The sequence below is a fragment of the Amia ocellicauda genome, chromosome 1 (assembly GCF_036373705.1).
Source record: "Amia ocellicauda isolate fAmiCal2 chromosome 1, fAmiCal2.hap1, whole genome shotgun sequence".
Taxonomy (NCBI): Eukaryota; Metazoa; Chordata; class Actinopteri; order Amiiformes; family Amiidae; genus Amia; species Amia ocellicauda.
In genome coordinates, this window is record NC_089850.1 from 57,249,359 (window position 1) to 57,264,963 (window position 15,605).

General features: G+C 46.2%; 1 protein-coding gene across 4 annotated transcripts in view; it reads left to right on the plus strand.

The window, feature by feature from the left end:
• LOC136754147 (serine/threonine-protein kinase SIK2) overlaps positions 1–3,390 on the plus strand; it is a 57,792-nt gene extending 54,402 nt beyond the window's left edge. For 3 of the 4 annotated variants that reach the window (XM_066710483.1, XM_066710492.1, XM_066710496.1), the window contains 3 exons: positions 364–477; positions 629–735; positions 945–3,390. In XM_066710483.1, the coding sequence (XP_066566580.1) occupies positions 364–477; positions 629–735; positions 945–1,548 (825 nt within the window). In that variant the 3' untranslated portion in view covers positions 1,549–3,390. The remainder of the gene's footprint in view (positions 1–363; positions 478–628; positions 736–944) is intronic. The other variant, XR_010817542.1, reaches the window with a different exon arrangement.
• The last annotated feature ends 12,215 nt before the right edge of the window (positions 3,391–15,605 follow it).

A 15,605-nucleotide genomic window follows, 5' to 3' on the forward strand; every position in this document is an offset into this window, starting at 1 on the left:
TACAGTGTAATGCTTCTGATTACAGACAGGTTGTGTTGAGTGTGCTAAGTAAGTTGCTAAATTAACTAACTAACTAACTAACTAACTAACAGTCGCTGCTCTTACTACAATACAGGTGCAAGATATATAATTCGTTGTTTAACAACCAACCACGTAAACAATCAATGTAACTCTTAACTAAACTAGGAAACGCGATAAGCAATACTTATCTGCGGCGACTTGAGCGACTTCTCAGCTGGCTTGCCCATGTGTCCAGTGGCTTTACACATTCCCCGGGGTCATTTCCATAACAATTCCATGATAACTAGCCAATAATGAGCCCCACTATTTCTAACCCTCAGCCACTGCCTGCTCTCTTCGCAGGGGGACATGGCCCAGCAGCAGGAAAGTGTAGCAGTGTTTTCCAACGGAGCGCACCCCCCGCTCCTATCCCGGAGGCAGAGTCTGGAGACGCAGTACCTGGCGCACCGGCTACAGGTAAATCCCAACACACAGACGCCCCAAGAGGGTTACGCCAGCTGCCTGGACACACACTCACATTTGTTGTCTTTCTCCAGTGACTTCTCGATGTTGATGTTCATTGCTAGTGTCTCAGAGGGTAATCATACCCCTTTTGTTCTTTGTGTAGAAGGCCAGCCTCCTGGCGAACAACCCTCTGGCCAACAGCCCCAACAGCTGCCAGATGTTTTGCAAGGAAACCCCACGGAGTCTGGAGCAGCAGCTACAGGAGCACAGGTACGGAGACCCTTTAGAGAGAACCCTCCCCCTGTCCCCAACACACACACACACACACACCTTTCTACCCACGCAACATAGGACATAGGTGTAGATGATCTTGGAAGAGTGTGAAGGTGTAGATTCTGAGATGAAGAGTGTCCACAAGCACCAATGGGAGTATGTTGTCTACTGAGGTCTTATGCATCTCTCTCTCTCGACCCCATCAGGCTGCACCAGAAGCGGCTCTACCTCCAGAAGCAGTCCCAGCTGCAGGCCTACTTCAACCAGATGCACATCGTTGAGGGCTCCTACCCCCCACGCCAGCCACTGGGACACCAGGATTCTGTGGGGGCCCCCCCAGCACAAGGGGTCCCCCAGCAGCAGCAGCAACAGCAGCCACCACAGCAACAACAACAGTCCCAGCCGGCCGCCCCCCAGCCCTCAACCCCCTACACCCGGGCACAGCCGCTCAGCCCCCTCCTGGAGCCCACCGGAGCAGAGCCTCTGACCTACGACCCCTACCTGGGACAATACCAGGACCTGCGCCCCACGGGCCTTCCCCCCAGCCTGAGTGCCCAGGGCCAGCCCCCTGAGCCCCTGAACTACAGCTATGCCCCCTGCGAGCTTGTGCTTTCTGGCTCCCCAGAGCCCCTGTATCAGGAGCAGTTCCCGTACCCCATGGACCCCAGGCAGCCTGCCAGCATGGGGCGGACAGAGGGGGCTCCGGACGGCTACGAGGGCCTGGCCATCCCCGAGCTGCACAACACCTTCCTGGACTGCGAGATGATGGAGACTGTGGACTCCCAGCACGGCTTTGTGCTGGTGAACTGAAGGAGCCGGGCTGGGGAACGATGACAGTGTTATCCTGAGACCTTCCCAGCAGCCGGGGAGGTAGGTGGGATTGGGGGGAAGTCGGTACCGAGGGACGGGAAGCAGCCAGAGAGAGGATTTTGTTCTTTCTTTCTTTTCTATCAATTTTTGGTCGTTGTGAACTCTTACCAAAACCCTCCCTTACCTACCTACCTCCCTCCCCAGACATCCGCCGCCCTCACCACCCCACCGCCCCGAACCAGCACCAGAGAGCTGAGAGAGTGGTGAGCAGCTGGAGACAGAGACCGTGTACAATTTCTATAAATACGTTCCAGTCACACGCCCTTGTGAAACATGCGTGTGATTGTGTGCGAATGTGTGTATGTGTGTGTGTGTGTCTCTGTGCGCGTGTTTGCAGTGAGAACGGCACGCACCAGAAGAAAACAGCCGCTTCAGAGCTGACCTCGAGCAGAGGGGACGCACTCGTTTCCAGCTCGGACTAAGAGCACAAGTGGCAACAGGTTTCGTGTTGCTCGCATAGGAAAAGACAATGACGACACTTTTTGCTTGCGATTCAATGGGCGGGTTGTGAATGACATTTCACCCGGAAATCAACTGAACTGAGAAATAATAATAACAATAATGAATCGTTTTTAAATATGTAGAAACACACTTGAGAAGTGTTGTGACAGTGGATTTTGTGGCAATATTAAAGCAATATTTTCATCCGGGACTGAAGGAAGCCTTAACCCAGTTTCTAGGTTTCTCAAAGGAACGTTCTGTTTCAACGTGATCTGGACAAAAAAACAAAAAACGGAAGAAAAAAATTATTCTGTCAACTGAAGCCTTCAGGGGAGCATAACGCTAAGTCACATGACACTGGATTCAGACGGTCAGCCCGTTCAGGGCTTTCTTACACTTCAAACTTTTTAAGAAGAAAGGAGGATTTTTCTTACAACTACAACATAAAATAAACTTTGACTGAACATACAATTACTTGGTAAAACAAAACACTACTTTCCTGGAAGAATAAATAAAAAAACGGATGAAGAAAAACAGTTTGTTTAATTTAAAAAAACAAAACATGTTATTCATGACAGAAGGACACGGTGAACTCTTGAGGGTTCACTTCAATACCATTTCAAGGAAGTGACATCCAGAGAAAGGTCTAGGAAGAGGAAGTGCCGGCTTGGTAACCATTTCAGTCCTCCAGGTTCCTGAGCGCACAGCCGCTGGTGAACGTGAACACGTGAGCAGGTTTCCAAGAAAAGAGACTTTTGAAAATGAAACGAGAACTTTAAACATTGATGGTTGTTCATTACGCTTTGTATAAATTAGGGTTTTAGAAATTGTAAAGACAAAACTTGCTTTCGAGAAACAAAATGTGTTCAGTGTGATAGTGCTGTGCCTTTTAATTTTGTTTCTTTTAATTTAAAGAAAGAAAGAAAAAGAAATATATTTTTTGTTTTGATGATTTTTGTTTTCTTTTTTGTTTCCGTGCTGGAAAAATAATTAGACCCCGTTTTTACAAAGGTACAAAACCAAAGTCCCTTGTGAAGCACCCTGGTTAAACCCCACTATGTGGAGAACAGGGAGCTGCTTCTCTTAGTTAGCTTCTTAACAGTGCTTTTTGGTCAATCAGTATATGCCGTACAGAAGTATTATAGCAATATTTATAAATAATTATTATTATTCTGACGATAATAAGGATAGTGAATGTGTTATCAGTTTGTTTGTATCATTTCACAAATCCTGCCGTTGCCATTCTTTGGACAGATCCAGTCTTTTAACATTTTACCTTCATTGATGTTGACCACACATAAGCTAACTTGCTGTTGAGAATTAAAAAGAGGTTTATTTGAACGTCTCGGTCTCTCCCTGGTGTTTCTTTCCTGATTTGCAGCCTAGCTCACTGTGGCTGGTGAGTCTGTGTGTGTTGTGGTTTTTCCCCCCTGATATTTTCTTAACCATTAAGGGATGGAGGAGGAGGCGGATACACTTACACTATTGACACGTGTTAATAAGTTATGAGGCTTGGTTAGTGGGAGACCCAAAGCTCTTTAGGGATGCGCTTATCGCACGGACAGGAACAGTCGCCTGAACGAACACACGCTGCCTTTCCGAGTGTGTGAAATAGAATAAATAGTAGGCCTACCGTGAGGCAGATGTTTTAAATTTTTAATCTGCCGCCCCAATACCGAACAGCCCGTTGATTTCTGACCATGGATTACAGTCGCGCAGCCAGAGAGATCCTCTCCCTGCGCAGTGTGCGGTGCAGCAGTGAGATGACAGGTGCCGAGCCGGAGATTAAGAGGGGTTTCTGGAACGTTGCGTAAGTCCCAGCGTTTCTCCGAGGGGGAGGGGAGAGCGTCTCTGGAAGCCGGTTGCCAGGTGGTGTCCTGGGAAAGCCAGGGATTACGTAGTGATAAACACGGTCGAGTGTAGCTTTGTGATACACAGACACTTATTGGAGCTGCGGTCTTTACACTGTGTACGTCTGATGTAGAAATTCGCAGAATAGTCCTGTCTAGCTTTCTTTGTAGTTGGGAGCTTAGCAGAAGCTCACACCCCCTCCTGGTCCCAGGTGTCTTCCCAGTCCGCACCAAGACACATGGGAAGCCCAGTTCTTCCAGCACATTTTTCAGCTTATCCGGAAGGGTTAGACAGTGTGAACCAGAGAGGAATAGGCTGAACAGAAACAAAGGGGGGAATGTGCAAACGGACTGCAAATAGATAGTAGGAACATCCACACAAGAGAGGTACTCTCACAATCCCGATGAGAGTCCAAACGTTCGATTGACAATAGTTTGGGTCTTTTGTCATTGCGGTGTTTGAGCATTTAAGTGGAGACAATCTGTTTATAGTTCTACAATAGCACTGACTGCATTTCCGACCTGAAACAACAGAGACATGTTCGGCTTTGATACACAGCTGTTGAGGTGTTCATGTTTTTATTTTTAGAACTGTAATATTTTTTGTTCTTTACCCATTTTGATGATTAGTTGTCAGAAGATACAGTTGCTTATGATTACAAAGTCATGCGAGCCACGGTGAACTTGCTCCAAAGAGGAGGCGGCGATGGAATTTGGCCAGTGGAAGAGTGATTCATAAAAAAAGTGATTCACTTAAAAAATGAAAATATAGAAGTAAAGGTGATTCATAATTCAAAACGCGAGATAGTGCCCAATTCATTTCAGCACCTATAAATACAAAGTCTGTTTTTTCCCTGTGAGGCTTTGCAGATCCAACTTTGGTCTCCGTTGACTGTTCCACATTTATAACGACTGGCTGTGTTTTGACAGAGAGCAGAGATTTTCCTTTGTCTTAGAAAAAAAACAACTCTGATGAATCGCAATGTTGGGAGACAAAGAAATGAACATTACTCAGGGGGATGGAAACAAAACATCTATTTCCCCACAGTTTGAGACATATCGTGTTTTGTATATATTATAGATAAGCCAGGGATATTTCATGCTTGTTAGGTTGTGAATTGGCGTGGGCAGTTAGAGAGTATTAGATTTACTGCTTCCTGTGCACAAGGCGTACAAGTCTAATAGACCGACCTGCTCGGCAATGGGAGACTTATTTTCGCACACAAAGCCAACCCCGTCATCCTCATCTGGACAGTATTAGGGTGAAAGTCCCAGAGCCTCGTCCAGGTAAGCAAATTATCCCACCAAATCAGCATCTCAAAATACAGCTCTGCAGGGCGCTCAGAGCCTAGATGGCCAACCAAAACGACACAGAAACAAAAGCGATTAGGAACGGCCGGCTCTGTTTCATGGGGAGAATACAGGCCAGGTCCCCTTTCAGGCCCCCTGTCTGACAAATCGCCAGGCACACAACAGAGCAGACTGCAACAGAAACTCATGCCTCATAGCTTGGCCTTGTATAATAAGCAGAAGTTTGCTAGTGACACACATTTGTTTGAGAGGGGGCTCCATACTCTTTTAATGCTCAGAAAAGGTACACAAAGCCTACACAAATACCTCAGTCTTGTGCAGATCTGAGTGAGAAAGCCCTTCAGCCCTCTGCCTGAGAGCCCTGCACATTGCTGACTATAATGGCTATTTTATTGAATCAAACAAAACAGGTAGCAAGATATTCTGCCTAACAATATCAGGCTCATCTGAGTACAAGCCTGGAAATTACATCAGAAAGACCAGAGAAGATGTCCGAGCTCAATCGGAGCTTTAATGATTAGATCTTAACAGTGCTGGGAAAAAGACAAAGTTCAACACACACACACACACCCTCCTTGATCTCAGAGGACAAAAACTCCCTCTGTAGTTCTTCAACACAGCAATTCGAAGAGAAATCTTGCTGTTCTGGGTTCATGTGAAATGTTCTGTTTTGTTCCAGAGACAATCTGTACAAACGGGTGCGTTATCTAGGTAATTTACTGGAAAGGAAGTGGCATAACACTTATGTAAGAGCTCCAGTTGTCTTTTATTGTTTTATTTATAGTTTGGTTGTTGTTGTTGTTGATTTCTGTTTTTTTGCCATCTGATGCATTCGCATTGAAGATTATGAGACTGCTTAGCTGGCTGGATTACTGTGCAGGCTACCAGCACGGCTGCAGCGTTTGTGTTGCGTGTCTGTCCCCGAGACGGCAGACGTCTGAGGGGGTGTACAGACTCTCTCTGATCCATTCCGCGGGCGATGTTTCAGCGTTTCTAAGGCCTGCTGTATTTCACTGCAGTGGATGAGTTTAATTTCCTAAAGTGCTCTGTTGTTCTGAATATGGGTAATGCTGTAACATCCTGGTACTTTGCAGATAGAGAAACTGGAGCAGCAACCAGTTTGTTGGGTAATGCCCCTAAACAATGACAAGGTTTTGTTGCAACTCTGAGACAGAACGAGGGAAGAGGGACTGAACAGGAGAATGATAAGTAATTAAATCATCTTACACGTTCGTAAGGTTCTCAAAATGAACCAGCTGAACCAACAGTCGGGCATTAAATGATGGCTTCTTTAGAGCAGGAAAAACACCAGGTAGTTTTAATGTTTCATTCCCCTGAATGATGTACAAACTCCCCATGTCATGGCAAGGTTATTACCAATTGTGCTGTCCAACTGAAACGGTTTCCTGTGTTTTGTACCAGCAGAAGTGTCATTCCTCCCCTATCTTCATTGCTCACAAGTCTGGTGGTCTTTATTATGACTTGTTATCACCGATCTACCACTATCAGCCAACAGTGCTCTGAGCTCAACATCAGGTCAGGCACCACTGCCCTGACACCTACCCACAGCTCCCAGCATGCCACAGGCCAAGCAATTACGTCCATTCATTGATTCACCTGCCGCCGAGTTTGTTCTGGAATGGTTTAACCAATCAGGTGAAGGCTCTTGTCTTCCAGCATGGTGCATCGGCAGCCTAGATGGACTGGCTCATGGTAAAGAGGAGGAGATTCACGTTTCAGGGAAGAAATCTGCGTATTGTCCACAAATTCCTCAGGGAAAATGAAAAGAGGGTTATGATCTGAGAATGTGTTTTGAGTGAAATTGAGATGCTGAGGAGCTGTGGTGACAGGACAGGTAATCTGTCTGGGTGTTTGTCTCTCTCTCCCTCTCTCCCTCTCGGGATTGTAGGCTATTTTAACCTCCACTTGACGTCTTAACCTGCAAGCTGAGACCGCACAGAGCCTAAACCATTTCAGGGAGAGCGTCACGGCCGGCAGTATTAAATGCCCGGGAGCTGTGTTTTAAATTAATTATTAAAGTTCTTCAAAAGGCCTGACAAGCAGCGATCCGGTCTCACAATCTCCTCAGGTTCGAAGAGAGCCTGGCGTGACGCAAGCCGTCGGAGATCACAATGCAAAAACAAAAGAAAGGGGGTGTCATTCAAGGAGATCTCTTTGAGACGAGGCAGGCAGACCCCGGCGATCGGATAGGGTTTCTGCAAGTCTGCGGATGGCGGCGAGTGAAGCTTGATCCTCTGCACTGTGGAGAGACAGACGTGGACATGTGCAGGAGGCTGGCTAGTTGGCCATGGGGGATAGCTGGATTGACCTCCCGAACCTCTGTGACCCATGGTCCTAGGGCAGCACAGTCCATATCACACACACACACACACACACACACACAATACAGCTTAAAGGGTGTTGTTGGTGGGGTGAGGTAGGGTGCTATACTTGCCCTGTGGAGAGGCGAGACAGACACAGCTCCCGTGGCCTAGGTAATGAACTGAGACTAGATGAGACAGCCATAGAAATTAAATGAAAACCGGTGTTATCCCAAAAACTTGGCACAATCTGTTCTATTTTTTTCTCTCTCTCTCAACCAAGTGAAAAAAACATAAACAATAACAAAAGTCACGAACACAACATGAACTACAGCGCGCCGGCTCCCCTAATCAGGTTATCGCCACTCTAGTGGGATCTTGCTCTCGCTCTCCACAAATCTCATTATCCCCGTCAGCTTCTTGGTCTCGTGATTTGGAATCGGGCAACTAGGTTAAACAATACCCAAAAAAAGCAATACAAAGCAAAGCAAAGCAAACTGAAAAACAGCCATGAGAATATAGCCTTGTGCTGTTGTGCCTGCTGCTTCTCTATCAGATGATCAGGTCTTGTGTTTCACTTCTGATGGGCTGATAACCAAAAGCACAAGACAGGGCGTACCGAGATAAACCGCCACAGACCTGGAGACGTCCAGGCCATTATAGGAAGGTATGTGCCTTTGACAGAGACTCCCCCTCAGATCATTCTTTGATTATTAAAGGGGATAGCACCCCCACGTTCTTTTTTGTCTATTTCAGAGCTGTAGAAGGCTGTTGTATTCAAATATCTTCCGTATTGTGTAAACATCTCTTCCTGTGTGAATAATTAAAGGAATAAACACTCCCCAAGTTACCGTACACTGTCATATCTCACAGAATAATTTCTACAGCTGCTGAACTCCAGTTGTGCTCTTGCTCTCTGGCCAAACTGCACAGCTCTCCTAAGAGTGTCTCCTTCTGAATCGACTCAGTGAGGGATCAACAAGGGAGGAAACAAGGTGGGGAAGTTGATAGGCGTTACCCCGGCTTCAGCAAAGTAGGCTTCCAAGCACAGCGTGATGCCAACTGATTCCCCACCCCCTCCACACACACTTTCTCCTGACCAGAAGCTCAGAGGAACCCGGTCAACCTGAGACAGGAAATAGACTTAACATCTCTTCCTTCCGAACACTGTCTGTGCCTTTGAATCATTTGAGAGAGAGAAAGCCTCCGTTGGCTGTCGGACACCTCTGCTAGGTGCAAAAGGAAATGTCAGCTACAGATGCTTTCCCCTGAAACAAGGTTCATACTAGACGACAATGTGAAATTAAAAAAAAAAAAACATCAGGGTGTCAGCTATGAAAGGAGAAATGCAGAAATAGTACTTAAAATAAACAGAGATCCACACACAATTTGCTCTTCAAGACATGTGGACACAGCTGACACTGGGTGTTGAGTTGAGGACCAACGCCAACCAAATGCCTTGAGAGATCCACGAATGGGATCTTCCTCAGACCAATACAGAGTCGCACGTTCCCCTCTAACGGGATGACAGGCCTAATGAGAATTAAGGTGAAGTCCAAATCAATGACACTGAAGTGAAAACCCCAACACGGCCCCCTGGGGAAACCCAATCGGCCGAGAAAAGGCATCGGAGCACGTGGGCCCAGATTACAGCTGACCTGATTCGGCTCCTGACCTGCACTCCACTCCAGCACGGCCACTGCTCTCTAGTGCTCAGAAAACAAAGCCTGTAACCGTTTAATCTTTCAAGTTTTCTGTCACCTACAGTTCACAGGGACTGTTACAGTGCTTGCTGTGTGATGTGGATCTTTCTCTGGTAAATGCCTCCACTAGTTTTGAAAAGGACTTCTGAAGGACATCTGTATTTAAATCTTATTTTTCATCCAGCTCACATCACCCCATCGATCAATCTTTCCATCTGTATATACATTTTGAATTGATCTCCACAAAGAAGGACCCGTATTCATGTCAGAATGTCTGTAATGTTCCATCCACAGCTCATCACACACTTCTTGTGGCGACTTTAAAGTCTGGCCAACTCGTAGTTTTATATGCTACGTGACCCCCTGCTATCATCTTTCTATAAAGAGGCGACAGGGGCTCCCACCCTTGTTGCCATACGACAGGTCTGCCGTGTCAGTGGGAGCTGCGGCAATGCGTGCACGGACACCTGATCTGCGGCAGCCCAAAGCAGGAGCCTGGCGCGAGAGGGAAGGCGAAGTTTATTAAGAAAATAAATTTAAAAAGCCCTCAGATTGGGGCTCGCGCTGCGCACACACCAGCATCCTCCAAACATCTGCTCCTTCCTGTAATTAAACTGACGTCACCTGTCGCCATGGCTACAGTCGCCGCTAGAACAATGTGACGATGGCTTCAGACGGGGACGAACAGAGCCCTTCATTTTAACCCTTAGGTCTCAGAGCCAAACAGCAGAGCTTGTGTGTGTGTGTGGCGGCAGCAGCGCACTGGACAGATTAAGCCATTATTGGATTATTATCAGACACAAATCTGTCTGGAGGGGTTAATGATGTCAGTGACCGAGTTCAAGTTCAGAAAAATGGCAAGAGACGAAAGGAAAGGCTTATGGTGATTTTGCACAAGCTGTCTCGAAGAGGCGGACCGAGCTGCTCTGCCGGCCTGGTCGGCGAGTCACGCAGGCGGAGAGAGACGGGGGTCCAGACCTCAGACACGGAGGGCGAAAGACGGAGTGAGGCTGCGGCCTGCTGTCCTAAAAAGTTTGTCACCCGATTACAGAGGGCTGACATGGGTACAGTACATAACATGAGATACATAACAAAACAAAAAGAGAGAGAGAGGGGGGTTGGGAGCGCCGGTGAGCATGTCTCTCAATCCCCCTGGTGATTAATTAGCTCAGTGAGCGAGCGAGCGACGACGAGATAGCGGCACTCGGCAACACAATGAGGAGTCGTGATTTTCTCCATGAAACGACCGGATCAGTGACAAAAAGCCAGGTAGCAGCCGCCGCCGCATCAAAAACAAAAACGGGGAGAGAGAGAGAGGACAACAACAGAAACCATCCTTGTGAAACTGCAGTGGAATAAACAGCAGGGATCGTAGGTTGGTTCACGTTTAGCTCAATCTTGCCACCTTCAGGGGATACTGTCTAAATGGACAGCAGGGGTGAGAGGGATTAAGGTCATCATCCTTGGTCTCGTCCCAGGAATATGCGAGATCTTCTTCGTAGTGGTGTGGTAGGGGCAGAAAAAGACCTTTAAGAACATGGTCCTTAAAATGGAAAAGCCTTTGTATCGAAGCCACCAGAAACATCCCCCCTAGACACAGTAAAGTTACGCTTCACTCCGAATGTTGCAATTTTAGGTCAATGTAACAGTTACGTGTGAGGAGCCCGTGATGTGTTGTTGTTTGGTGTTTGGGCCTGATTTGAGAAAAAAAAAAAGAAGCCTTCAGGAAAAAACTAAAAGTGGGGGCTTTTTTTTTTTTATACATTAAACTCGTCCGAAGGAGTTCAACAGGAAAAACAGCTCAGCCCGTCTTGCATGTCATGAACACAGCCAAACACATGACTCCGCGGCTCTTGTGACAATGCGAGAGGAGCTGGCCGGCGGTGAGCAGGGGTGAACTGTGTACAAAGGGTCCTGTGTGAGGTGGCCAGGTTTCTGTGTGCGTTTCTTTTTTTCTCCACTGTTATAACCTTGCCATGTTGTTGACTGGGCCCTAGGTGAGGCTCTGTGCGCCGCCTGACGCGGCGTGTCACATGGAGTGGGTGTTCTGCCAGGAAAGGGAAACCATGTGGTATTTTTCCTCAGATCCAAATGCAAATTGTTGACCTACCCCATCTAACAATACCCAACCCTACAGTAACTCCACAGCAGAGGGACCAAATCTGGTCCTAGGGGGCTGGTTTTCGTCCCGGCCTAGCTCTCGGGATGGGATGGCATCACAAATAGGATGATTATATTTGCATTTTGACCTAAATAATGCATGCATAAATGGAAAAATTACATTTGCACTATATGCTTCCATACTGTTCTTGTATTCAAGACTTCAAACTTAAGAAAAAAAGTGAATTACAGTAATTTGGGACCATGAAGTTTACAATAGCTGTTTGTGACTTGTTAATCAATATGTTTATGTTTTGCATCACTCCACTAATTAATGTAAACATCTGGCATCAGACATAATGCATAATGGTTATAATGAAGTAAAAAAAAATACATTGATTAAACTAGACTAAAATGAGTTTTCATCGACTAATATGAATTAAAACTAATGAAAGATGAAATGACTAAAACGTGACTAAAACTCAGAAGCATTTTAGTCAAAAGAGTAAGACTAAAACTAATTCTAAAATAGCTGCCAAAATTAACACAAATTAACAATTTAAAAAGTAAACCCACCTCTTTGAAGTGATCGGCTGTAAAACGAAACCGTGAAAGTCGTAGATACGCCTACTTGAGAAAATAATCACATTCGTTGAATAATTGAAGACTCCGTTGGAACAAAAACCTGCCGACATTGTGACGCCCCCCCCCCCCCCCGAGGTCTGGAGCTAGTGTCATCTTAGACGTTTCATTTTTCACTTGAAACGCGTCTCTCCATCTCCATCTCCATCTCTCTCTCAACCATACTGATCTCTAATTCATGAGAATGAGAAACAGTCGCCTCTTAATAGTGTTTAATAAACACAAAGGACAAGTGGAAGACTTCTAATTGAGCTGCAGACAGAGGACATACAGCAGCTGCAACAAGTGCAAGCACAGCAATGCATAACAACATTCCTCGGGTCTGGTTTAACTGCTGTAGATCATTATACATATACATGTATAGGATAACAGAGAAATGAGCACACTGATACATCAAGAAATGGGCAGATGGATAAACAGACAGACAAGACAAATGAACAGCTCCTATTTATTATGAAGAATACACATGGGGTGGGGGGGATTCCAAGACCAAAGAGGATGCAATGGTTCTATGATGAAAAATGTGAAAAAAAGAAGAAACAGCCAATAAAAAAACACCCCAGAATGTGCGACAGATCTGTGGAGGCGAGAGCAGGGGAGCAGGATTCACTGACACTTCCTTTATTATGTTGAGGAATGAACTTCACAGCACAAGTGAAGGGCTAATTCATCAGGGAAGAACCTACTTTACATGAGAAGTACTGCACTCGGTACAGGCCCACGCTGCCCCCCCCGCTGATCACATCAGGCCCATATATTTAGAGCGGTACTTCAGCAAGCTCGTCTGGCTGCCTGAATCTCCGGGAACAACACTGCATCCTGACAACTAGGGCAGACGCACACACGGAAGCCTCTGAATGAATTCCCTCATTTGATGAAGTGCAGCAACAAAAAAAGACTGTCTATTCCTTTTTATATACAAATACTATTTGTTTTTTTATGTAAGAATTGTATGTCTATCGATATTGTATTGATCAGTCCAATATCTGTCCAGAGCAGTTACATCCATTTTTAAATACCCAACGATCAACGGGATTCAGTATCAGGATTCCGTGACTCCATTTTGGAGGTGCTTCGTGTGGCCTTTCATAAGATCTTCAACTTCCCAGGAGGGGAAACGTCTTGAGAAACGCATGGCCCTCAACCAACGGCAGTCCAATCCTGAGTGATGTCACCACTATAATATTGAACATTATGGGCCAGATAAGTAGTTAATAAAAATAATAATCAATCATAATCATCAGCAATGGTTTTTCATAGTTGCCTATGGGTTTTGTATCCAATGTCTCCTTCATCTTAGGAAAGGAAGTATATATAGCTTATATTTAATATAACTGATACATCTCCCATCTCCCCACCTGTCAGAGTTTATACCTTAGCAAACTCTATAATCACCGATTGGCCGGGAGATTTGTTTTAACCTGGAGGTGGGTCCTGTTCTAAACAGGACAAAGCACACACAAACAAAAAATGCACTCATCCATGTTTAAACGGGGGCACTCAGCGTACGACTCGGGACGTTCCATGCCATGTGCATGTTTGTGCAAGCATTTGCTTTTGCCCAAACCACCCCGCAGATTATTAAAAATTTACAGCCAGCACAGCTGCCATTGCGCAACCCTGAACATGCGCTGAAATACCTGCGACCGGCCCTCCCTGCAGCCAGAGGGGAGGGAGAGGGACAGACCTTTGACAGGCAGCTCTTACTGCTACATTATGGTGCAACCTCTGCCTCAACAGCCTAGGAAAAGAAAAGGTGTTCCCACGCACTACTGCAATGCTACTAGGAAGGATTCGGTTAAGTCGCAGCAGGGTATCGTGTTCTGTGGGGAGGACAGATGGAGCTGGCTCGCAGACACTGACTGAAAATAAGTCAACTGCTGACATGTTAAGCCCGGCAATATGATTGGCTTTTGAAAGACGGTTCAGTGTCGTGGCCCTGAAGTGGAAGATGATGTCATAATGGTGTGTTCACCACTGGGTACTCTGACACAGGCCTCTGCTCTCACTTGTCCATTCCCTCAAGTTGCTCAGAAACCCCCCGCTCCTCTCTGGAAGCTCACCCACTGCGCTGCAGACGGCCCGCTCTCTGGTTCTTTCCCCATTCGCAATCTGTCGCTCCCTCTGGGGGCCATGTAGCTGCTGTTTGTAGCGGGGAGAACTTGGCAAGGCTCCTATCTGGAAATAACCTTCCGATTTAAAGACAAACAAAAAATTCCCACAGGTAAAAAATAAAAATAAATAGTAATAATCCCCCAAAGAACTAGGCCCCTCCTGCTTTGAATCAACAGCATACCTAGAGTCAATGCCGACATCATGGAATTATCGGGAAAAAAACACTCCCCCGTTTGTCTCCTCGCCCACTCGGCCCCCAGACTCCAGGCTAAAGGTGACCCTGAACCCGGGTCAACTCCACTCCGGGACAGCCAATGAGTAACTCATTCTTTGTTCAAGAATGCAGAGGGAATCTGGTGTGTTTGTGTAGGCTCTCAGATATGCCAAGGCCCGAGTCCGGACTGCACGGAGGCGCCGATTTTGGCTGGGAAACTTCCGGATAACACACAGCGGGAGAGTAGAGTTAATCTGGTGTCAGATCACAAGAACATAAAACCACAAGGACTTCTCATAACATCGAATGGGCCAATCGGCATTCCAGATGTCTGTCCAAGACACTAATGAGGGGGGAACTCAAAGCGTTTGGCCCCGGCCCTACATTCATTAACTCACGGTTATTGGAAGTCAGTGGGATATTTTTAAGGTGCAACCACAGCAAGAGGCAATGTATTGAATATACACACACACACACAGGTATTTTTATCTGGAAACAGAAAACCTATTGGGAGCAAACTGGGCTTTGATAGAAAACCTGTAAAACACTGACAGTGACAAAAAGTACATTGTGTAGAGTGACCAAAATTGCAGCACCCAAGCAAGCAGTTTAAATAGCTGAGGAAATCAATTGTCAATCAATTGAGGAAGATGTTCACTTAAAAGGTGAACATTTGAGGTTATTCTATGGTTTTACGGTGTATCGCTCAATCAGAAGTGAACGAACACCCACTGGCCCAGACGAGAGACATCCTCATGAAGAAGCTCATCACTGTAGGAAAAGGTCTTGAATCAAGAGGGCAGTACAGACCCCAGAGAGCGACACGTGAACTGCAGCTCTTAGACTGAGGCAGAGAGGTTCACACATCAGAAGTGAACACGAGTACACCGCACCAGTTAGACTGCTTATGTACGGTGTGGAATACCAATGCCCAGGTTTTGGGCAGTTGTCCTATGATGCCAATAACTTATTCATCTAGTGCCTATAAAGCATGCTCTCTTCATAAGCCTTTTACTAACAAAATGGAGAACATGCTCTGGTTACCTAATCCTCCTAACCTGCAATGTTTATGTAGATAGAGAGAGACAGCTGTCAGGCTGCAGAGTCCTTATGCTCCCCAAATTTTTGTTTGCACTTTTGCACCTCTCCCTCCCATTTGTACACAACAGGTGCTTTTTTTCTCCCCTCCACCATGTGCATTACTTGCAATTCCCTGCAGAGTCCCGTGTGACGTACTGCCGTTAATCATGAGAACCCGAGAGGACTACACCATCTCGGCGCAAGCTAAACTCGTATGAAG